Genomic DNA, 23,804 nt, shown 5'->3' on the forward strand with positions numbered 1-23,804 from the left:
TTTAAATGATACATCTGTCCTAACAGAGGCCAGAAGCCATATCAAAGCCAAGCTCCAGTCCTAAGGACTAGAAATGCAGCTCTGGCGCAGCTTGTGGCCTCTTAAGATGTGTGTGTCATTTAAACAGCATACCTCCAAAGTGACCCAAAGCAGCTTTATTTTGGCCTGTCTGTTCAGGTCCAAAGATACCTTTATCCTAATATGAATGTCTTGAAATTTGCAGGCTTGAGGAAGGTGGTCAAGGCTCCATAAAAGACCCAGATTACAAACCTGTTTTAAGATTGGGAAGGAATCTGACTACTGCTTTCATCTTTGAGCTCTGATTCCTAGAAGGATCTTCTTCCTTCCTGCTTTTATAGATCTCTTCCGACACCTGCTGAAATCTCTGGGTAGGCTTTGCTTAGTTCTCTTTTAAGAGAAATAAATTAAGCTTGTGTTTAGGTTTACACTAAATTACTTTCACTAAGACTCCGCCAGCAGCTCAAAATGTAGGCTTTAGCCTCATAATTATGTTACTTTGTTTTCTTTCTTAAAGACCTTATTGTAGGGACTTCTGTTAGTCTGTAGTCCTCGAACTAGATTCTTTCACTAGATGGACAATCTTTGCTCCATATCAGAAAAGCTCAGAGTAGCTGAATATATAATATATAAGCACTTACATGTGCTATGAGAGCATATCTGCTAACAGTTGAACCACTGAAATAAATTAAAAGCTAGTCACAACAAAGGTAAATCCAATTTATTGTAGTAATCAAGCATGGATCTACTCCTTTATGTGACATTGTGAAAATCCTATTAGTGCTGACAGTAACTACCAATTATTGGCAAATTAAAACCATTACTAGATGTTGTCACTACAAATGGGACTGGTTTCAAAGTGTGGCATAGTCAGAAATTTGGTAAAGTTTTAATCCCCAGCAGTATTTTGCTTTTATCTCTGTGCACAGAATTTAAAAGGAACATGAAATAAACCTCAGTTTCTACTCTTGCATATTATATATGAACAGTTGTTGCTTTGTGATGCCTTATTTTAGAGCCTCTCAAATTTTGGAGTAAATACATGGACTGTTTCAGCAATTTAGAGATACAACACATGGGTGCATCTCAGCATTAAGGTTGCAATCATAAGTACTCTTTCTAAGAATTAAGTGACACTGGTTTTTGTGACCTCTGAATAGGCATGCCTAGGAGTACACCACAAGTTTTACTTATATTGAAATAATATATATGGATGGAGCACATTTACTTAGAAAATGCCACTGCTTAGTTGATTTAAAAATTAAACAGCTAGTTTATAAACACTGGTGAGGTTCTCATAATACTTTGGTAGTCCTTTTTAAAGAGATATGTGTACTCTTTGCTCTTTGATAGTACAGTTTGTGCCTGGTAAATTATTTATCAAGGCTTAGAGTGGCCTCATTGCGAAACCAATGGTTGCAATCTATCTTTTGTGCAATGAGCCATAAACAGCTCAAGCAGCACACATTGTTTCTGCCTAAAATTAGTTAATAATTTTAACCATTTAAGTTCTGTCTAATCTGATTGGACCGAACAGGAAGACAGAATAAAGGGTTGTTTTGGAGCTGGAAATTAATGTTTATATTACAGAGAAAATAAAATAGTGTTCTGTAGGGTTGCAAACTAAATAATTAAAGGTTTTCCCTGAATGCTTCTTAAAAGCTGACAAAGAGCCTGTTACATAGAGTAGTTATCATACAGCAGAGTAGAAAGTATGATGACACAATTATAACTGCCCAAAAAACCAACAACATTCTGCCATGGTTTGCCTCTTGAGTCATCATTGTCCTGCATATCAACATATGAGGAAAAAAACAAGCTAAATAAGCTTTCCTCCATATATATAGGATAGCCATGTGCCCTACATATATTTGGGTATGGGTATATGTGTATGTGTGTATATATACACACACATATTTACTCTTATAGGATAGTCTTTGCCCTACAAAGAGCTGGTGTACTGGTTTGAGTGCATAGCAAATGGTGAGGAATGTTGGAAGCAGTAGCCTATGGGAATATGGAAGTGCACATGACTGCTACCCCAGATTAGGCCATTATGTTAGCATAGAATACAGCTTCACTGTGTCAGTTTTATTTAAAAATTACCAAGTAGATTATTGCATGTCTCTTTTTGCCCTATCCGGGCACAGGCTTAAATGGGTGAAAATGGATCTAATTGCATGCCTCCATGCCCAACTCAGCTGCATCACATACCCAATCTGGACTGTCATGGCATACGTGTAGAAGAGCGGGAAAATATTGTTCTTCAAAAAGTACATCGAGTATGTGATGCAGCAGAGTGGGGCATGGAGGTGCCCAAAAAGACCCATTTAAGCCTGTGCCTGGATCAGGCAAAAAGAGGTGTGTGATAATTTCCTAAAATCACACAGTTTCAGATTCTGAAAAGTTTTAATCACCCACTACTTATCTTCAGTGTTCCATAAATTAACTTTACTTCCCTGTTTGTTGGCACAGAGAGCTCCTGCTTTGTTCCACAGGAAAATAAAGGACATGTGATTTTCTGTCTTCCTCCTGGCCTTTTGCATGAGCTAACAGCAAGGACAATGTGCTGCTGATGTTTTCAACAGAGACCTATCTTGGGAGGGAGTGAAATCAGTCCAAGGGGAGGAGCCAATGATAATTACAAATTATTACTGTGTGGTAAGCCAAACCAAAAATTGTTGACGTGTCATGTGTAGAATCTTTCAAATGTAATCAGGATCTGAAAATTCAAAAATTATTTGTGTTTCAGTTATAATTTTAAGAATTATAAACAACGTTTCATATTAGTTTGCCTCTTTTTCTATATATCCTGAAAACATAAAATCAAATAAACAACACACAATTTGCTCAACTTTGATATTATCTTGTTTATGAATTTTTTTTCAGTGTCTTACCAAAGGCCTCAGTTTATGAAAAGGTATATTGATTGAAGTAATTGTCATTATGTGTTATAGAAGTGGCTGATTGTGTGTTTATGGCAGATTATCTCATCTTCTTTATCATACATACATCCAACATATGAAAAAGGAAAGCATACATAGGTGAAAAACATTTGGTGCTTATTGACTGTGCAAACCTTTTCTATAGAAGTTGCTCTCCTGCCCTACACAGAATCTTTTTTTGGAAGCAATTGTACCTTGAAGTCAAGGTAATTATTACACTTGGTTATCAAAAGGGGACCCATCTTTTAACAAATTGTTGCAGTGGGGAGCAGAGTTTAGGAATAATTAGCAGTAGATAACTAGGCATTTGCAATTTCATCCATTTTCTAATAAAATTATAGGCATGCATCATTGAGAAATTTGTAAGTATGCATCACTGTAACTAAATGGGAGATAACTTGATTCCATTTGCAGTGTAACTGTAACATAGCTATGTTTATACTTGCTGGTGTGTGACATCACAAATGCGTAGAGAATTATAATATGATGTAAAGGAAAGGCTGTCCAGCTCCATCAGGCCTGTCCTAAAGTAAGAATAGCCCTTCCTCCAGTCCATCTGCCATGGTCCAGGCCTTGGAGGGAGAGGAGAACAGATGGACTTATTTTCCTTCCCACTGCCATTCCTTTCTCCTTTTATGTCATGTCTTTTTTAGCCTGAGGGCAGGGAAATGTCTAATTAACTATCTGTATTACAGATAGTTAATTCTATCAGTAAGATTCTGTAAGCTGCTCTGAGAGCCTTTCTGGCTCAAGAGTGGGGTATAAATACAGTAAATAAATAAATAATCAGCATTAAGCCTCATGCTCTGATCTGGATGTTGGGACTGTTTTTTCTTCCATAGGACAGCATTTTGTAGTGCTGAAATGTTTAAAAAACAAACACAACAAAAGTAAGTACAAACTTGCTTACTTTTGAGGTAGGAAAAATGTAAAATAACTTTGGTCCCTGGAATAGCTGCAATCAACTACTTTTAAAAGTAATGTCCTAGGTTTGCCTTCTGATCAGTAACAACTAATCAGCCTTCTATTCTTCCATAACACTTTATTCCATTTAAATCTTTCCCCAGGTTTCCCTTTTCCCTTTTGGCTGATACTGTGGATGGCCAAAACAAACAAAACCATAAATAGGTCCTAGAACAGATCAATCCTGTTCCTGGAAGCATACATGGGTGAAACTGCGGCTGTCGAACTTTGGACACAGTAGAGGCACGACTCATTAGAAATGAATATAATGCTAGGAAAGTTAGAGGGAAACAGAAAGAGAGGAAGATGGGTAGACTATAGGGGCTCAACAGATGGCCCCTAAGGGACAGCTCTGTGCTGTCCCTTTCCTTGTCGGATCAGGGCTGCGGCAACTGTACACTGTGGTCCTGATCTGGCCTTTCCGCAGTGCAAAAAGAAGCTGGAAAAAGCAGCTCCTTTTTGCACTGTGGAAAAAGTGCCCTAGTTGCCACGGTGGTGGCTTTTTGATGCTCCTTTGGTGCCGTGAGTGTTGTGTTGCCCCCACTGCAATTGGGTGCAGCATGATACCAGTGTGGGGGTGGTTGATGTGTGTATGCCACGTCCCCATACTGGCATATAATGGCGGTCTGTAGAGTCTCTCAGTCAGGGAGACCATGGGCCTGAGCCTGCAGGACCTAAGCAGAGAGGTTGTGGATGTCTCGCCCACAGGGTTGTCATGAGTTTAAATCAACTTGAAGACAGTTAAAAACAACAAGTGGTATAATGCTTTGAGTGTTACACTATAGCTTTCGGAGACCAAGGTTCGAATCCCCACTTGGCCATGGAAAGCGACTGGATGAACTAGGTCAAATCACAGCATCTCAACCTCAAAGGAAGGCAAGGGCAAACCTCAGCTGTCCAAATCTTGCCAAGAAAACTCAGTGATAGGGTCAACATAAGTAGAAAATTGAAGGCACACAACAGCAACAAATTCCGTCTTTGGCTTTGCAGACTGGGAGATTCAGTGGGGTTGCAGTCCTAAAGAAATAACATTTCCAATCGCTGGAGTATATAAGTCTGTTCACTAGTCACAGCATATTTCTATCTTCACATAAAATGGTTGAAATCAGGCATCTAGTTTTGCTAAACCGGTCCCGTCACCCATGGAAGTAAAACTGATAGCAAATACTAAGAGGAATAGGTTCAAATGTTTATCTGAACTCTCCATTTATCTTGCTGTTGTGTGCCTTCAAGTTGTTTCTGACTATCATGGGTTTTTCCTGGCAAGATTTGTTCAGGAAATCATTGCCTTCCCTGAGGCTGAGAGAGTGTGACTTGCCCAAGGTCACCCAGTGACTTTTATGACTGAGCTGGGAATTGAACCCTGGTCTCCAGAGTCATAGTACATCTTTCAAACCACTACGCCATTTTGGCTGGTTCACCTTCTGTTTACATATATAGAAAAGTCAGAAAAGATTGTGATCTTCAGTAAAACTAGAAATGCTGGTATTTCATCCACACCTTTAGCACTTGACCTTTGAAGTACAGTATCATCCAAAATCTACAAAGCAGTGATACCTTTATGGGCCAACCAAAATGCACATTATATATGTTGCAAGCTCCACTGGTTATTTCTTTTTTATCAGGCAAAGGGGTTAAAAAAGTAATGCAGGAGAAAACTGTAACAATGTTACATCAGAAATCTGCATTTTGTCAAGCTGTAGCTGTTCTCAGTTCAGGTGGTAACTTAACAGCCTAATGATTTTTTCTTCTTCTCTTGTACTGTATAAGTTTTTAAAGTCCTTTGCCTCATGAAGAACCAGAGGAGCTTCGAAAACTTTGCGGCATCTAATGTGTGCATTTTTGGTGGGTCCAATACAGGCAGGGCGACCAGATGCCCTAACTGCAAAGGAGGACAAAATGTAGGACGCTGAAGAAAAAAAGGAAGACATGACCAAACAAGAACTGTAAACACTCATAGAAATGGAAGTTCATGCTTCTTAGTCATGCTCAAAATGGAGGACATTTTGGAATTCCTCCTGGTCAGAAGACTAAAATGGAGGACATCATGTATTGGGAAAGCAGGAGGCCCTGATATCCTAACAGGAAAGGAGGGCAAAGCATCCCAAAATGTAGGACATTGCACAAAAAATGGAAGACAGGGCGGAAAAAAAGCCCAAGCCACTCATACACATGTAAATGCATGCTTCTTAGTCCTGTTCAAAATGGAGGACATTGTGGGATTCCTCCTGGTCAGAGGAAGCCTGAAGTGGAGGGCATGTCCGGGAAAAGGAGGACGCCTGTGGCCACCTCGGATATAGCTATCCCTGTTTTGTGGATTTGGGGTGCTATAGTGCTTTGTGATCTGGACAACAACACTCTGCTTCCTGGAAACGTCCACCCGACCTTTGCTTTCCCTATTATGACGCCTGAGAAGACAGAGCCCACACGCAAACAACACACTACGCTACTACTCTCGCGAGTTGTTCCTGCTGGGCGGCTTTCTCCTCACACGGCCAAGTCTCGCGAGACTTGCTCCTCAGGCGCCGTCTTTGGCGCTACGTCCAGCTGCCCTGCCTCGAAATCTCGCGAGAGCGCCCGTGCGGAGAGCCATAGGCGGCCCCGTACCGATTGCGCGGACCCTCCTCCGAGGCTCAGGACGCGGCGGCGGGCGCCATTTCAGGGAGCAGTCGTTGCTGGCGGAAACTCCCTGCCTTCAGCCTCCTCGGTGCCTCCGCCGCTTTAGGCGTCAGCCCCGCTCTCCTCCCTCTCTTCCTTTCCCTCTCCCTCTCGGTTCTTGTCGAAACCCACCGAGGGTTTGGGTGTTCGGGGCCCGGCCCAGCTCCCTTCTCCTCCTCCTCCCCTCCTCCTCCTCCCAACAGGACAGACGGAGCCAGCAGCTTCCCGCCTCAGAGGCACCTGAGCCACAAGCGAGAGCCCCCGAGAGCCCAGGTAAATGGCCTTCCTGCCTCTTGACAGACAGAGAGAGAGAGGGGGGGGGGCTCTTTGTGGCAGGCCTTGGGGGTGTGCGTGCAGCGTATATATGTGTGTATACTGTTGGATTGGATGGCCCTTGTGGCCTCTACTGTGTCCACACATAGATCATAAGATCATAGAGTTGGTAGAGACCACAAGGGCCAGCCAAGCCAACAGTATGGACATGGAGACATATATATATATATATATGCGCGCGTGTGTGTATATGTGTGTTTGTGTATATATGTGTGTGTGTACATTTATAATATGTATGTATATATGTGTGTATGTGCATATAATATATGTGCGATATATATGTGTGTGTGTGTATATGCATATATAACATGTTTACACACACACATGTACACACATATATATTGAAGGGGACTGTGTATGTGTGTGTATTTATACACACACAGTCAGCTCTCCACATCCATGGATTCTTTATCCACGGATTCAAGCATCCATGGCATAAAAGTATGTTAAAAATATATTAATTCCCCAAAGCAAGCCTTGTTTTTGCCATTTTATACAAGGGACACCATTTTACGAGGCCATTGTATTTAATGGGACTTGAGCATCCATGGATTTTGATATCCACATGGAGCCCTGGAACTTAACCCCAGTGGATACCAAGGGCCCTCTGTGTGTGTGTGTGTTATATGTATGCCCTCCTCTCTGCATGGGAAGGCATTTGAACCCAGCCTGCCTCCTTGGGAGATTGGGCAGAATAGCCCTCAGTTGATCAAGGCGGGTAAAGAAAGAAAATGGGGAAGTCATGAAATGTGGTCTTGTGGGAATTTTGTGGATATGCTTATATGCCAGGCTCTGTCTTTATTACTTCAGAGAAACACCCTGAGAGCAGCTAGTCTGACGCCAACTAAAAGAACTTGGGAAGTCTGGATAACTTTTAGATTTAATAATTGAATCATGTATATGGCCTGCAGCGTGTTGGGGATTTTGTGTGTGTGTGTGTGTGTGTGTATGTTCACATGTTAAAGGCTTCCAAGATCAGAGCAGCCTTCCTTATTCTCCTCCTGGTGATCCAGGGTATTTTTCAACCCAGGATTTCTAACTATTTCTTTATTACTTCAGATGTTACTTGGGAGCATCTACTGATCCCCCCATTAAAAGGAACTTGGGAAATCTTGGTAAAGTTTCATTTAAATAGCTAAATGACTCATATGGTCTCAGGATCTGGCCTGCAGTGTGTTGGGGATTTCATGTACATATCTTTACATGTAAAAGCCTTCCTGGATCAGAGTGGACTTCCTTATCCTCATGACAATCCAGAGTATTTTCAGTTGCAAGATGGCTAACTTTGTTTATTACTTCAGATAAACACATTGAGAGCATCTAGTCTGACCTCCAACTAAAAGGAACTTGGGAAATCTTGAACTTTTAGATTAAATCATTGAATTGCTGATCTGCTCTCAAGATTTTGGCCTACAGCGTGTTGGGGATTTCCTGTGTATATGTTTCTGTGTTAAAGGCTTCATGGATCAGAGCGGGCTTCCTTATCCTCATAGAGATCCAGGGTATTTTCCATCGCACATTTTTCTAACTATTGCTTTATTGCTTCAAATATTCTCATGGGGAGGGCCTTAACATTTGGCAGTGGGTGCTGTGTGTTAATGAAAGGCTGATGACCTGAGCAAATGAGACTGTTTATTAAAGAACCAGCATAAAAACTACTGGAAGGAGTTCTGGTATTTTGTTTTAGCATATTGGGAGTTGTGTGCATGGTTTCATTGTTGTTCTTGTGTGCCTTCAAGTCATTTCTGACTTATAGCAATGCTAAGGGAAACCTATCACTGGGTTTTCATGGCAAGATTTGTTCAGAGGTTTTCTAGGTCGAGAGAGTGTGACTTTCCCAAGCTCACCCAGTGGGTTTCCATGGCTGAGCTTTTGTTAAAGGAGGATGGAAAAAACCAGGGCTGGTACATTTCCCTTATGCAAACCTAACATAAGTTAGGCTAGTACCTGCTGAAGTAAACTGGCCATTTACAAAGATTACTCTGTAAACAAGTAGGTGCTCCTTGAACAAGTAGGTGTTCTAGCTTAAATCTCCAAAGTTTTCAAAGACAAGGGGTAGTTGCTATTGGTTAGAGCAGATTTCCTCTGCCTAGACAGAAATCGAGCATCTGTGATGTTTGCTTGGTGATATATATTTATAGGTTCTTGTAAAAGTGATCCATTGTGACATTAACAATGCTTGACTTTGTGCATACACCTAAGTTTGTCTTATATTTTCTTGACATGTTTGTATTTGGTTCTATGAACTAAATTAATATGTCACATACCTCACTTTTGTTGATGTTGTGTGCCTTCAGGTCATTTCTGATTTATGGTGACCCTATCATGGGGTTTTCTTGGCAGGTTTCTTCAGAGGGTTTTTGCCATTGCCATCCGCTGAGGCTGAGAGTATGTGACTTGGCCAAGATCACCCACTGGGTTTCCAAGGCAGAGCAGGGAATCAAACCCTGGTCTCCAGAGCCATAGCCCAGCACTCAAACCACTATGCCATGCTGGCTCACTTTTAGTCTCATTTTTAGTCTACCACATAATTACAGTATTTCACATCCTGTATTTATGTGTGCTCTTAATTTATGAAAGTATTTTGTTATTTTAGTCCCCAATAGCCCACCAGAATGCACTTCAGTCACATGGTACTCTTTATTGGCATGTTATTGAATGCTTTCTTAATTCTTTATGCACTTTATCTGCTCAGCTTCTTTGTACTTTTAAAGTAGCTTTTATCCTTCCAGTTTATTTCACAACTGTAAATTAACAATAATGCCCAAAATGCTAAAAATGCCTCACATTTTTAGTAAATCTAAAAACCATCCTTTGTTGGAAAATGTAAGGGAAGATGGACAGTGCTGAAGCCATTCCTTGAATATTTGGCTCATTTGAGATATGTGGACATGCACCTCTCTCTTAAGCTTTTAACAATCTGGCTGTACCATGCTATATTTATTCAAGAATTTTATTTGTTGTGTATGTTCGTTAACTCAGAGTAAATTGATTTCTCCTTACTAGTTTCTTACATTTTCCTCACATTTCAGACAAAGTGGTATAAAATAAAACTATTTGGCAGTCTTCCCTGTTGCTTAAGTATATGAAAGAACAGATGTGGCAGTGTGTGGATGTTACTCCTGGAGATGTTTCTTTTAATGTGAGTTTGCTATTCAGGGAAGAAGTGTCCTGTCAAACACTCTTGTTTGTTCAAGACCAGTGTTTCTCCCGTTTTGGCATAATATCACTGTTTCTTTTATTGTCATTTGACAGTAGCATGCCAAACTTCTGTAATGCAACATTGAAAATATAGTTAAATGCACTTTTAAAAATACTCATTTGTAGTTAACTGATCACTTAACCTATACAGATACGTTAGACCACTGATTCCCAAACTTTGATCCTCTGGGTGTTTTGGACTTTGGCTCCGAGAAGCCCCAGCCAGCTTCAGTAACAGTCAGGAATTCTGGAAATTGAAGTCCAAAACATCTGGAGGACCAAAGTTTGGGAACCACTGCATTAGAAAGATATTTTATAAAGCAGAGATAAAGGGATACGTCTTTTGTTAGAGTAGCTGCCTTGAATCCATTTTGGATGAAAAGTGGGATATAAATCCAATAAATCCAATAAATAAATCAATAAAACCTGATAGAGCTTATGCTGGTCATGGCTAACTTCAGTTCCATTTATCTAAATATAACTAAGTCAGGCTCCAATCTTACACTTTTTTTTAAAAAAAAACAACAACTAAATTTAGGCTATATTTTTGTGTTTTATTGTACATTATTTTCACTCGAATACCAAATGAAACAAGTTTACAAGATGGTTATTTGCCACCTTTTATTTGCTTAATTGTTGCTAGTTTTTCCAGTTTCATAGCTTATGCTTTGATGTTTTATAGGATATGTTGATATTTGTGCCTGTTTCATTATTTTGATATTTATACTGGCTGTCATTCAGTCATTTGGACTATTCTAGTTGCTGACCATTATATTTAAACATAGTTTAAACAAGCTGAACTATTTCGTGTGTCACTGATTTTATTCTAGTATAGTGGCATCCAGCACTTGCCACAGAATTGTCTAGACCTAATGGAAAAGTTAGGAAAAATTTAATGATCAGATTAAAAAAAACCAACAGTTTAAATGCAGTAACTTTGTTATTTCCATCCAGTAGTTACTCAGCTGTATACGGTAATTCTTAGGGAAGTGATACATGTTTTTAATTTTTGTACAAGTTGTACATGCAGCTGTTCAAGTAATTGCCTCCTGTTGCAATATTTTGTCCTTCGATTTCATCAGTCTTCAATGGGAAAGCCTTCTGAGCTGCTCTATGGCCCCACCTTTGCTTAGATAGCAAATTTTTTACTAGGCTGTTACTTACTGACATTAGAATTGCAGGAATAATTTGAACCTCTGTTTTTAAATATATATATATATGTACTGCAGTCTGATATCACATGAGTTGTGTTTGCTGAACTAGGAAGTGTTTGTAGTATTTTCAGCAAAGTCTATAGCTTTTAGAGCTATGGATTAAGGTAATGCTGGCAATATTTTTCCAGGATTTAGTCATAGGTCTCTTATATGTTAATGACCATATAATTCATGGTGGCTTACTATCCTTATTAATAGCTCTAAAAGTATATTGGGTATTTTAAGTAATAATTAATTGAAACTCTTTATCAGTCATAACTGTTTGGCACAATACTTTGTGTCACTGGATTTTCTATTCCATGCCATAAATTAGTCAAACCATGGCATCTCCTTAAGGCTATATTTCAGTTTCTGTGGATATCACACTACATATTTTTGGTAGCTACTTTACCCATGACACATGAGAACGCAGACATAATCATTATTAGGAAAAGCTTAGAAGTTTATCGGTGCCTTACTATTGGAAGTCTACATCAGGTGATTCCATACAAAAAGTGATTGCAAATAGTGCAACTAATCTGTTTTGAATTTTTGGCCCAAGGAGTCAGTGATTCATGGCAGAATTCAGGGGCTGGGAAATCATCAGATTCATGAGGAACCTCTAATCTGAAGCTCTAATGAGCTTTTTCAGCACATGGATTTTTGTCCCACACCCTGAAGGTAAGGCAACAATAAACAGTGGATTGGTTTTGTGATCCTAAATGAATTTTAGGAAAATATTCTACAAAACCAACTCAGAACAAGTATAGGGTGTCAGAGTATGTTAAGTAAGGGTACTAATTTTGTTTATCTAAAATAATATATATGCACTTATAAATGTTCAGTCTCATATTTCCTAAGGTTAAATGACTAAAGGATAAAACCTTTACCTATTCAGAGTCATCATTTACCATGAATATAGAAATCTTGGCTTGATATTAGTTTAAATCAGAGTTAATGTGGGTGTTCTAAAATATTCTTGTTTTGCTTTTAGGGGTTGCTTGGGGCCTGCGGCCTGTTTGTTGCTGGCCCATTGACGAAGCCTGGGCTCGTCATGGTACAGAGAAGTTGAGAAACCCTGCTGTAGCACAACAGCAGCCTGAGTTGAAAGCAGCAATGATTTAGTGAAAACTTCATCTATCTTAGTCTTCAGTGGATTAGTATCTTGCAGCTTTTTATAAATCAAAATTACAATTTGGTGGTAGGGAACCAACAGCTGATTGTGTTAATTATACAAGGACTTCTGAATTTCCTCTAACTTGTTATGTTCCTTGAACAAGGGTATTTAATATTAAATTTCAATTTTTTGCTATTAACAGACCTGTCTGTTCATGGAATGTATGTTTACTGAGTAATTCATAATAATGTGAAACTGGTTCATATTTTCTGGATAGTAGGCGAATAGATAGGTGGATCACTGTCTTTGGCTGAACATACTCCATATTTGAAGAGGACAGTGTTCCAAGACTGCAATGCTAAACAGCCATTCTCATATGTGTGATACAACTGTAGCTTTGTATCCATTAGACATGTTAATGGTCTTGAGGGTTTTTCAAAACAATCTTGGTAAGTACTCTTTAAATTAAAGGATATTCTTCTTTTTAGGTGTCCTGAAAAAATGGCTGATGATATTGATATTGAAGCAATGCTTGAAGCTCCATATAAGAAGGTGAGAAACTGCTAATAAGGACTTTAACATTATTCATTTAGCATTATTCATGAAACTACTGCTGAACTGTAAACTAACATCCCCGGAGCCCTCATGATTTATCTTGTGGACATGCGTTACATGTATCTTACAAGTAACTATATACTGTTAATGTAATTATTTTGTGCAGTAGTTTCACTTCAGCGTGATGAATAAATGCCCATCTATCTCTCTTTGTAGACTTGCCTAACGATATCTCACCTCTACTCCCATGAATTCACCTTTGATTCCAGTGTGAACTGTCAATCATAAGGTAGTAATTGAGTGACGTATCGCTGTACCGTGGTCCCCCTAGGTAAAAACAAACAAAACAAACAAACAACACTCTCCTAAAAACTACCAGCTCAATTTTGGTATAGCAACAAGGTGAATGCAGTGGTTTGAGCAAATAGCAGGGTTCCAAGAATAACCTTTTCAGGTTAATGGCAAGCAAATCCTTAGTCTTTAAAGCAAGAAGAGTGACTTATTTTTTTGAAAAAAAAAAAAAAAGATAGGCGGGTGATTAATCTTTAACAGAACAGGTGGCAATCAGCTGTTGTGAGAAAGACCTTCCCAAAATTCTTGGATCCCTGAATGGTTCACATTTTAATAAAAATAAAAATATTGCTGTCTGCCATTCATTGTGAAAAAGTATTTGTCTATTTAGTCAGTGAGTTTTAGAAATTTTACTATGATATCTTTACATTTTTTGAAGATTTTATACCTAGTGTCATATCTAAGTAGGCAGCAAGTGTATTAAGTTTTCACCAGATATTGGTGAAACTGTTAAATTATGCATGCAGTAGCACTGGCTTCACAAAACTTTATATGCAAAATTAAACAATGTAGCAGTTGAACTCATGGTGTAACTGGTGTGATAACTACAGTAAACATAACAGCAACTGTTAGTTCATTTTGGAATATGTTTAGTGCAGCTATATGGTATGAGATTTGGAAAGTGCTTGTAACCTTTTAAATTTCATATTCTAGTTTTATGTAATTAATAGCTTGTAATATCTTGAAGTGAGTCATAATTTGTAATGTTAAGAATCTTGTGTACTAGATTAACATGGATATTTTCCATGTAAACAGGTATGGAAATAGGGACTATTTAGGCTGGACTGGTTGGATTATTGATGACTGACTTGGGAGTCGACGTTACTAAAGCAGTGTGAATCCCTGTTTGCTTCAGGGCGAGATGTGTGACAGAGGTGGCATCAAGCTCTTACAAGTCCCAACCCTGCAACGAAAATGGGCGAAGATCTCAGGAATGGCATCGGTCACAGGAAATCGATAGTGGCTGGCTGCTAGCATGGCCACTTGGGGCTTAGGCAGAGATATAGCCTTGGTACTGGTCAAAAGGGATTATAGTACATGGAAATGTTTTTAAACAGAATACTACTTTTTCGTTTTGTTCAAGTAACCACTTGAGTGCTGAAAACTGCGGCATAACTTTGTCGTGTAAGGAAGTATATACAATTATATATCTTTTAAAACAGTAATTCTTGCATTTATAATCGTACAACTTAAATGTAAGCAAAAGTGGTTAAACAAGTCTACTTTAACTAGTAGCATTCCATATTAAATGTAAAACCTAGCATTAAATTTTTCATTTTTGTATTTTCTTATCCCTGTTCCCATTACCCTTTTGACCACTTGAAATGTTTCCACTTCGTCCTTATGATGTTCTTCTATCAACCCTGCTTAGGATGAGAACAAATTGAGCAGTGCCAATGGCCATGAAGAGCGCAGCAAGAAGTAAGTATATACTGGTATTCCTTAGTGTGCAGCTTTAAGAAATAGTCTTGGCTTTGATCAGTAGCTTTGGTAGCTAATCTGCCTACCTCACTATATTGATGTTTCTTCGATTTTTAAGCGTCTGTTGTTTTTATGTGAAGCACTTGGCAGAGAAAACATGAACAGAATCCTTATCTATAACTTAGAAAATATCTGACTAGTTTTCAAAGAAACTCAAGATAAGTGAGTAGTACAACTCAATACATCAGAGTAAAGCACACATGTAACCTACAGAGATAAAGTAAACCAAACTTTTTGTGAAAACAGCAGTTCATAAATGAGATTCTGTCAGGCTCGTGACTACAAAGCCTTAGATGACATCAGACCTTATCTTTCTTTGTGATACTACAGAACTTGTTTTTCCATTATGTCCCAACATAACTATTTCCAGAATCTTTTTGGAATCTAAGAAAATGGCTTGGTTTAAGGTCGTATTAAAATGTTGGAACTGCCACATGAGAATTTACTGGAATCCTTGTCAGTCAGGCCTTCCTGAATGACAGGGCTCTTGGGTAGTGTTGGTGGTTTTTGAGAAGAGGTATCTAGGGACTAGGTGTTAGCAGTCCCTGGATTACATTGGTTAGTCCTTGACATTGGAAGAACATATTTTAGCATTGAAATGATAAGTAATGAAACAGAACGGGAAACAGTCAACCTTCCAGAACAATTTAATAGATTATGACTCCCTTTTTGAGGTTGGCATGTATATCACTATATGTAAGTATGAAAGAAGTAAAGAGTACATCACAGAAATTATCCTGAGTTGAGACAACCTTAGTAGTCGCCCTTGTTATTGAGAAGGCATCATACCCTCCACGTTGCAATAATTAATAGTAAGATTAAAGAAAAGGTCTGATTATTGTTCCATACCTTGCTTATACTTGAGAAAGTTCCCCTTTTCTGTTGTTCAAAACTTAGTTTGTGTCAGAAGGGAAACAAATTTCTCCATTACTTTAGTTAACTTTTATTGGCAGATTGTCTGGCGGAGATCGTAAGTCATGCTGTTGTTTTTACCACATAGGTCCCTTGAAATATTTATATTGGGGAAAAATTGGTTGCTTATTCATATCCTAAGACTTCAGAATACTAAAATAGGTTGATAGTTTTATGTATACAGATCTGTTGGTGCAGAAACAGTTTGGGCAGCTAGCAGCTGTACTAGGCCTACAGAATACCTTGGAGGGCTTGGCTGTACTATCCACTGCCGCCTCCCCCAAGTGATTCCCAACGCTTTCCAGAGGGTGCAGGGATATTTTTGCCACATTTTAAGTCCCAGAAGAGCGCTTTTAAAAAAATGACTGAGGGGGGCAAAAAGTCCTCCAAGCCCCCTAAAGGACTTTGGGGGGCAAAAAAAAACCCCCTTACTGTTGGGGAGCTCTGGGGATTACAAATCATCCTTGAGGGGGGCACATGTAAGCTGCAGTCTGTACTTTGCTCACCCCAGTGTAAATTAATTAAAAAGTAGGATTGCTTTTCTAATTGCTCATATCTACTGCTATTGTTAGAAAATACTTGAGTTGTGACTGTGTTAGCCAAAGACCTTGGTTATTTAAAGCCCACAAACTGTTGATATTTGCATAGTAGAGTTAATATTCTGACAGTTTATTTCAGGAAATATATGTATTTCCTGTATTTGTACCTTTCATTGTAGCCTTTCTTAACTGCAGGGCGGGCTGCAATTCCCAAGGGACTAGTCATGGAGTCTCCTCACTAAACGTTTTCTGGACAGAAGGTTGTTAACTCTTTGCTGCTTGTTCTAAGTGTTGGAAGGAAGCCCCATTTTCTTTCACCTTCAACAGTTGGCAGGATTCTTTGTTTGTAGGTAATTGGATAAATAGTCACGCTACGTTAAAAATGTATTACTGTTCATAATGGAGCTGTTCGTTAGATTTATGTAGTTAATTGCGTCAGTGACTTTTGATTAAATGTTCTGTTAGGATGCATTTAAAGACACACTTTGTCCCCTGTTGGTTGGTCTAAGTCTTTATTTTCCTGCTTTTTGCTACATTTGAGACTACAGCCTTAAATTAGCAGAAGTTGCTGCTGTAATAAAAAAAAAGGATTAATAGAAGCGTGGTGTAGAAGCTCCTGCGTAGCGGGGGGGGGGGTGGGTTTTCTTGATGGCCCTTGTAGTCTCTTCTGACTCTATGGCCTGTTACAGACAGCCAAAATAAAGCTGCTTCGAGTCACAGTGGAGGTATGGTGTTTCAATGGTGCATGACTCATAAAAGTCCAGAAGTCACACCTGAGCCACGCTCCAGCCCTAAGGATTTTTTTTTTTTTTTGGTGTGGCTTCTGGACTCTTAGGAAGGACGCATGCATCATTGAAACACCATACTTCCACTGTGACTCGAAGCAGCTTTATTTTGGCTGTCTGTAACAGGCCTATGATTCTATGAGATATCATTCATTCCGTGTAGAATCATAGAGTTGGAAGAGACCTCTGGGACAATCAAGTCAAGCTACCTGCCATGTAGGAATACACAATCAAATCACCCCTGAAAGATGGCCATCCAGCCTCTTCTTAAAAACTTCCAAAGGAGGAGACTCCATCACACTCTGAGGCAGCATGTTCTGCTGTCTAATAGGTTTTATGGGTAGGAGGTTCTTCCTAATGTGGAGGAGGAATCTCCTTTCCTGTGGTTTGAATTTGTTGCTTCAGGTCCTATTCTCTGGAGCAGCAGAAAACAAATATGCTCCATCTTCAGTATGACATCCTTTCAGATATTTAAACATGGCTGTCGTATTACTTTTTAATCTTCTCTTCTCCAGGCTAAACATACCCAGCTCCCTAAGCCTCTCCTCATAGGGCATGGTTTCCAGACCTTTCACCATTTTAGTCGCCCTCTTCTGGACATGTTTCAGCTTGTCAACATCATTTTTGAATTATAGTGCCCAGAACTGGACACAGTATTCCAGGTGAGGCCTGACCAAAGCAGAATAGAGTGGTACTATTATTTCCCTCGATCTAGACTCTGTATTTCTGTTGATGCAGCCTAGAATTGCATTGGCTTTTTTAGCTGCATCACACTGTTGACTCATGTTTAACTTGTGGTATACCAGGATGCCTAGATCACTGTCACATATACTGTTGTCAAGCCATGTGTCTCCTCATCCTATTTCTCTGTATTTCATTTTTTTATGCCTAAATGTAGTACCTTACATTTCTCCATGTTGAAATTAATTTTGTTAGTTTTGGCCCAGCTTTCTAACCTATTAAAGTCATTTTGAATTCTAATCTTGTTGTCTGGGGTATTAGCTACCCCTCCTAATTCGGTGTCATCTGCATATTTCATAAGCATGCCCTCTATTCCATCATTCAAATCTTTGATAAAGATGTTGAATAGCACTGGGCCCAGGACAGAACCCTGTGGTATCCCACTGATCACTTCTGTCTAGGATGAGGAAGAGCCATTGCTGAGTACCCTTTGAGTTCAGTTGGGCAACCAATTACAGATCTAGCTAACAATAGCATTGTCTAGCCCACATAGCTTTTTGGGAGCAGAGATTGTTCAGAGAAACTAGGGGGTAGTATTGTTTTGTTTGGAACTGAAGTGTTGACTCTATTGTATGTGGAGTCACCACATGGCATATGGGTTACTGTATATACTCATATATAAGTGTAGAAATGTAAGGAGCCCTGGTGGCGCAGTGGTTAAGTGCCTGTACTGCAGCCATTCACTCAAAACCACCAGGTTGCGAGTTCAAGACCAGCAAAAGGGCCCAAGCTCGACTCAGACTTGCATCCTTCCGAGGTCGCTAAAATGAGTACCCAGACTATTGGGGGCAAATTAGCTTACTTGCTGTTCACCGCTATGATCTTTGGAATAGCGGTATATAAATAAAACAAATTATTATTATTATTATTATTATTATTATTAGAAATTTAGGTCAAAAAATTGACCCCAAAAACCTGAGTCGACTTATCCGTGGGTCAATGTAAGTATTGTACTTTAACTCTTATTTAAAATAATGAAACATCCCCTGGTGAAAAGCAATAGTATAATCTGTACTGGAAGCACTAAATCCCTCTAGTCTCTCATCCATCCAGCCTTAAGAGTAAGCACAAAGAGTTATGTCTGCTGGAATTTTGACATTATTTTGCTTTGCTTCATCCTTTAGATCCTTTGCTATATGCCCCTAAATTTTACCCTCGACTTATCTACAGATCATAGCAAAATCCATAATCCTGGCCCCAAAAACTGCTCTCGATTTATACATGAGGTCAACTTATAGTCAAGTATATACGTTATTTTTTTTTTCAAACTGTAAATCCTCATGTCTTTTATTTTCTACATCTTTGTCTGGATATTTTAATAATTAACGAAGGCCCCATACAGACAGGCCAAAATAAAGCTGCTTTGGGTCACTTTGGAGGTATGCTGTTTAAATGATGCATGCATCCTAAGAGTCTGGAAGCCGCACCAAAGCCACGCTCTAGTCCTTAGGACCCTTAGGACTGGAGCGTGGCTTTGGCATGGCTTCCAGACTCTTAGGATGCATGCATCATTTAAACAGTATACCTCCAAAGTGACCTGAAGCAGCTTTATTTTGGCCTGTCCGTATGGGTCCAAAGAAAAGCTTTATCACGTTGAACCCACTGATTAGCACATCCACTTTTCCAGCATAGTGGTGACCTTGAGGATTGACTGCCAGATGAAAGGAATTTTGAGGGTAAAAAGACAAAGTGAATGATAGGCACCCAAGGCATGGAACTGTGGGGCCAACCTGGATAAGGGTTCTGTAACACCGGGTAGTAGTTTGCCACATGTATCTATCAATGTGATGTATTATCCTAGAAATATTAGCCCCTACCCCGCTTCGCCTGTAGTATTGATTTCAGGAAAAAATAGACTTCAGTTTAAAACATTTACTAAAGCTGCATTTTGGATATACATGAAACTTAGTCATTTCCTGTCCAAGAGGTTTATAAGGTATTTTTACAATTTCATCCATGCTGTAGTGTCAGATGATTACAGCACAAAGAGTGGGTACAGGAAAATATATTCTAAAACAATTTACTCATGATTCTGAATTGTTTTTATTATGAAAGTTTTCATACTAAGTATGTTTAGATGCACCTGTTCAGGATAGCCTAACAGGAAAACAGAACCATTTTGAACATTAAAACACAGGCCTGCAAAATTGAGGGCATAAAAATGTTTTTAAAAAATTGTGACTTTAAAGGAGATTTGCTTTTTAAATACAAAAATGACCTCAGAGTTATCTGAGTACCATTTTTTCACAACTTGCTTTGACATTTCTGTGGTGTAAACACAGGCCTGAAAAGATGACTAAATTAAATTGTTCTACAGAGAATAAGAAAGGAGTTACAGTTTTCTAACAGGCTTTCAAAAACTTTAGTTTAAAAGACATTTAAACTGTGGGCTTCCATTACGGCTTTCTTCTGTAGAGGCTTTCCATCGTAATGAGATAATATATAAAGAACAATGGATAAAATACGCTGATATCCTTAAGCTAGATCTAGACAACAAGATAAAGATGAAATCCAGGAAAGAATTGAGACTAGAAGGTCAGGAGATATCATGGTTTTCCTATTTTCAACCGGTAGAAAGATTTAAAAAAGATAACAAGGATCTAGGTTTTGAAACACAGCTGTCTGACCTAGAAAAAAATTTACTAAAAGAAAAAGACAAAATAATATCTAAACTGTACAAAAAGATTCTAGAATTAGATATGCAAGAAGAAGTAGTGAAGAACTGCATGATTAAATGGTTCCAGGACATAGAGGAAAACATAGGTCTTGAAGAATGGGAATTAAACTGGGGGAAAAGAATTAAATACACATTATCTGCAGAGGTGAGATAGAACTATTATAAGGTGCAGTTTCGATGGTACCTCGCCATCTTTAACAAAATTTACCCAAACTATAACAGATGTTGGAAATGTTGTAAAGGTAAAGGTTCAATGTTTCATATGTGGTGGTCATGTGGTAAGGTACAGAAATATTGGAGACAGATATGCAGTACAATAAATGGGATCTTACATATAAAATTAAAATGGCACCCAAAATAAATATTTTTGGTATGTTGGAAGAAAAGGTGGAAAGATCTTATGGAAAGATTATATATTATATGATTTTGGCTGCTAGAATTATTCTAGCCAAAAATGGAAAGATAGAAATATACCAGATATAGAAAAATGGAAAGAAAAAAAAATAAAAGAGTATATGATAAATGATAAGCTAATGATGCTTTTGAGAGGAATCTCGAAAGAAAAATTTGAGAAAGATTGGGAAAAGTTGAAGAAATACCTCAACTAGGCTGGAAAATGTTAGGGTGAGAGAGGAAGATTATTTCTTCACATGTTAAAAGATGTCAGCTAAAAATTAGCAGAATTGTTAAGATCAATATAACGGATTTAAGATTGTATTAAAAGATTGTATTAAAATCTGGAAGAGGTGTAATCTGTTTAATCAGCAAATTACACTTGAAAAAAACATGAAGTACTTAGATTTTAAAAAAAAAAGGTTTGTATCTGTTTGTGTATATTATAATTGTTTTTGATGTTTGTTTCTTTATTTGTCCTTACTGTCAGTTGATTAATAATAAAGAGTATTAAAAAAAATGAAACAAAAAACTTTAATTCACTGATATGGTACACAAAAATCCATTCGGTAACACTAAAAGAAATTGCACTAGAACATCAGTATCTGAACTTAATCAAAGCTTAGTAACAACTAAATTGATAAAAATAGCATATTTGTGAAAGGACTGTGTGTCGCGTGACATTTTCATTGTGTTTTTCAAGTTCAGCACCCAACAATATATTAAAAATTGCTGCAATTTTGAAAAAAGTTTTTTTTAATCACAGGCCTGTGTAATTTGCTTGCCGTTGCAGTGCACTCATTCAGCTTGCTATCATCAAGATCATATTTTCTTAAATCTTAGTAATTTTTAATATAGGAAGAAATATGCCACTTCCAACTTGCTTCATTATAATAGCCTGCTAATTTATTTTATACACTATGGAAGGAAAACAAAGATGATTCCAAGTCTGTGTTAGGAAAGTCTGATAGCTTTTGATTGCATGTACCCAAAGTTTTGAAGTGGCATATTCAAAGTGGAAAGATTTTTTAGCACACAATGCAGGCAATATATTTGCACATCCCCCCTCCTAACCAGTAGCCCTGTTGTTGTAGTGATGATTATTCAGAACTGGATTTAAACTACAACTAACATTAAAATGCTAAGCTGGTATGGATTTGTTTAGAGGGGGTTTGGCATTGCCTTTCACTGAGGTTGAAAGAGTGTGACTTGCATAAAGTTAGCTAGTGGATTTATATGGCTGAGTGGTGAATTGAACCCTATTCTTCCAGAGCCCTAGCCCTATTGTGTGATAACTAGTGCACACTAGGCAATGTTTTATTATAGTATTTACTGTATACCCTGCCTTTCAGCCCTAAAGGCTATCAGGGCAGCTTACAATTAGTATTTTTAATAAGACAGTTCCCTGCCCGCAGGCTTGCATTCTAAAAAGACGACACAAAAGGAGAAGGGAATGGTGGTGGGGAAGGGGATCAGGTCCAGCAGTTCGTCTCTTCCTCTGAGGCAGACCATGGCAGATGGACTGGAGGGAGGTCTCTTCTTCCATCTTTTCACTCCCTCCCAGGCTGGATGGAGAAAAATGCCATGGAGGGAGGGCTCTTCATCTTAAAATAAATTGTAAACACTCATGTTTACATCTTGCTTACTTTGATGGTATTTTATGTAGTGTACACTTCTGGAAGGAGCTACAGGAAATTGTCATAGCTCAACAGAGAATGCACACTTTGCATACAGAAGGTCCATTGCCAGGAGAGCCACTGCCAGACAGTGTCAACAATACTGGATTCAATGGGCTAAGGTTCTGATTCCACATAAATCAAGTTCTTATGTCAGTACTAGTTCTAGTAAGTAAATGCTTGGGTACATTGCTGCAGGTAGTGATTGTGCTGAATATTGCTTACCACTTCATAGCCAGATTAATAGAAAAAGTGTTAGTGTATTATGGGTATTATGCACTAGCAGGTCCAAGGGACAGTTTTCTGGCCTAGGACTCTGGGGCTGCACAGACATTTGAAAATGTCTACAGACCATTTTTTTTGTTGCTCTTGGGGACTGTCCAGGTACTGCACAAATTGCCGCCCCAAAAACCCCCACAAATAATCCAAAATTCCAGTGCTGGTCAGAAGTGCACTTCTAGTTTTGAAAAAGGATATTTTCATGTTAAAAGTGAGCAGGGGAATCTGCAACCCATTTAAAAGGCGATTTTTTCCTCCTGGATGCTATCAGATGGTCAGTTTACCTTTTTGGCTAGAGGTTGAAAAGACCTAGAGAGTTCTGTCTAAACAAAATCTGAAGTATTTTTTCATGTTATCGAGTACATTGTAATTTATGTAACACCATAATGAACTAATGTATTTTGGGTAATGTGAGCCCTCTTATGTTAAAATTATACAAGAAATAGAAAAATTACAATCCTAATCTCTTTGCATGATGATGGTAAGGGACTGTCCGATGTAATCCAAATTTGAAGGGATGAAGAATCTGCTGGAAAGAACAAAAAACATGTCCTACTACTAGTGTAGGCAGGAAAGAAGACTGACCTTGGGGTGAAGGCTTGCTCCTCGCATGGGGGGGGGGGGGGTCAGGGACATCCCTCTTTCTACCTTTCCTGCCTATTAGGAGCAAGAAGGAGGAGCAACCCATACTACAGTGGTGCCTCGGGTTACGAAATTAATTCGTTCCGTGGCACCGTTCGTAACCCGAAAAGCCTTCGTAAGCCGAATTGCCATAGGCGCTAATGGGGAAAAGCCGCGATTCCGTGCGAAAAAGCCGAAAAAAGCACCAAAAGTTTTTTCGTAACCCGAAAAAACATTCGTAACCCGAAACAATAATTCCCTATGGGATTTTTTCGTATCCCGAAAATTTCGTAACCTGGGTATTTCGTATCCCGAGGTACCACTGTATAGGATGTTCTGACCCTGGGAAATAATCTGTATCTTTA

General features: G+C 38.7%; 1 protein-coding gene across 9 annotated transcripts in view; it reads left to right on the forward strand.

The window, feature by feature from the left end:
• The first annotated feature begins 6,539 nt into the window (after nucleotides 1-6,539).
• Nucleotides 6,540-23,804, forward strand: part of RBM39 (RNA binding motif protein 39) — a 41,142-nt gene continuing 23,877 nt past the window's right edge. The window contains exons 1-4 of one of the 9 annotated variants that reach the window (XM_042462626.1): nucleotides 6,541-6,857; nucleotides 12,917-12,980; nucleotides 13,200-13,272; nucleotides 14,707-14,756. In XM_042462626.1, the coding sequence (XP_042318560.1) occupies nucleotides 14,732-14,756 (25 nt within the window). In that variant the 5' untranslated portion in view covers nucleotides 6,541-6,857; nucleotides 12,917-12,980; nucleotides 13,200-13,272; nucleotides 14,707-14,731. Of the gene's footprint in view, nucleotides 6,858-12,916; nucleotides 12,981-13,199; nucleotides 14,757-23,804 lie in introns of all 9 variants that reach the window. The other 8 variants (XM_042462630.1, XM_042462632.1, XM_042462633.1 and 5 more) reach the window with 8 other exon arrangements.

Source organism: Sceloporus undulatus, chromosome 4 (genome assembly GCF_019175285.1).
Source record: "Sceloporus undulatus isolate JIND9_A2432 ecotype Alabama chromosome 4, SceUnd_v1.1, whole genome shotgun sequence".
In the NCBI taxonomy this organism is placed as follows: domain Eukaryota; kingdom Metazoa; phylum Chordata; class Lepidosauria; order Squamata; family Phrynosomatidae; genus Sceloporus; species Sceloporus undulatus.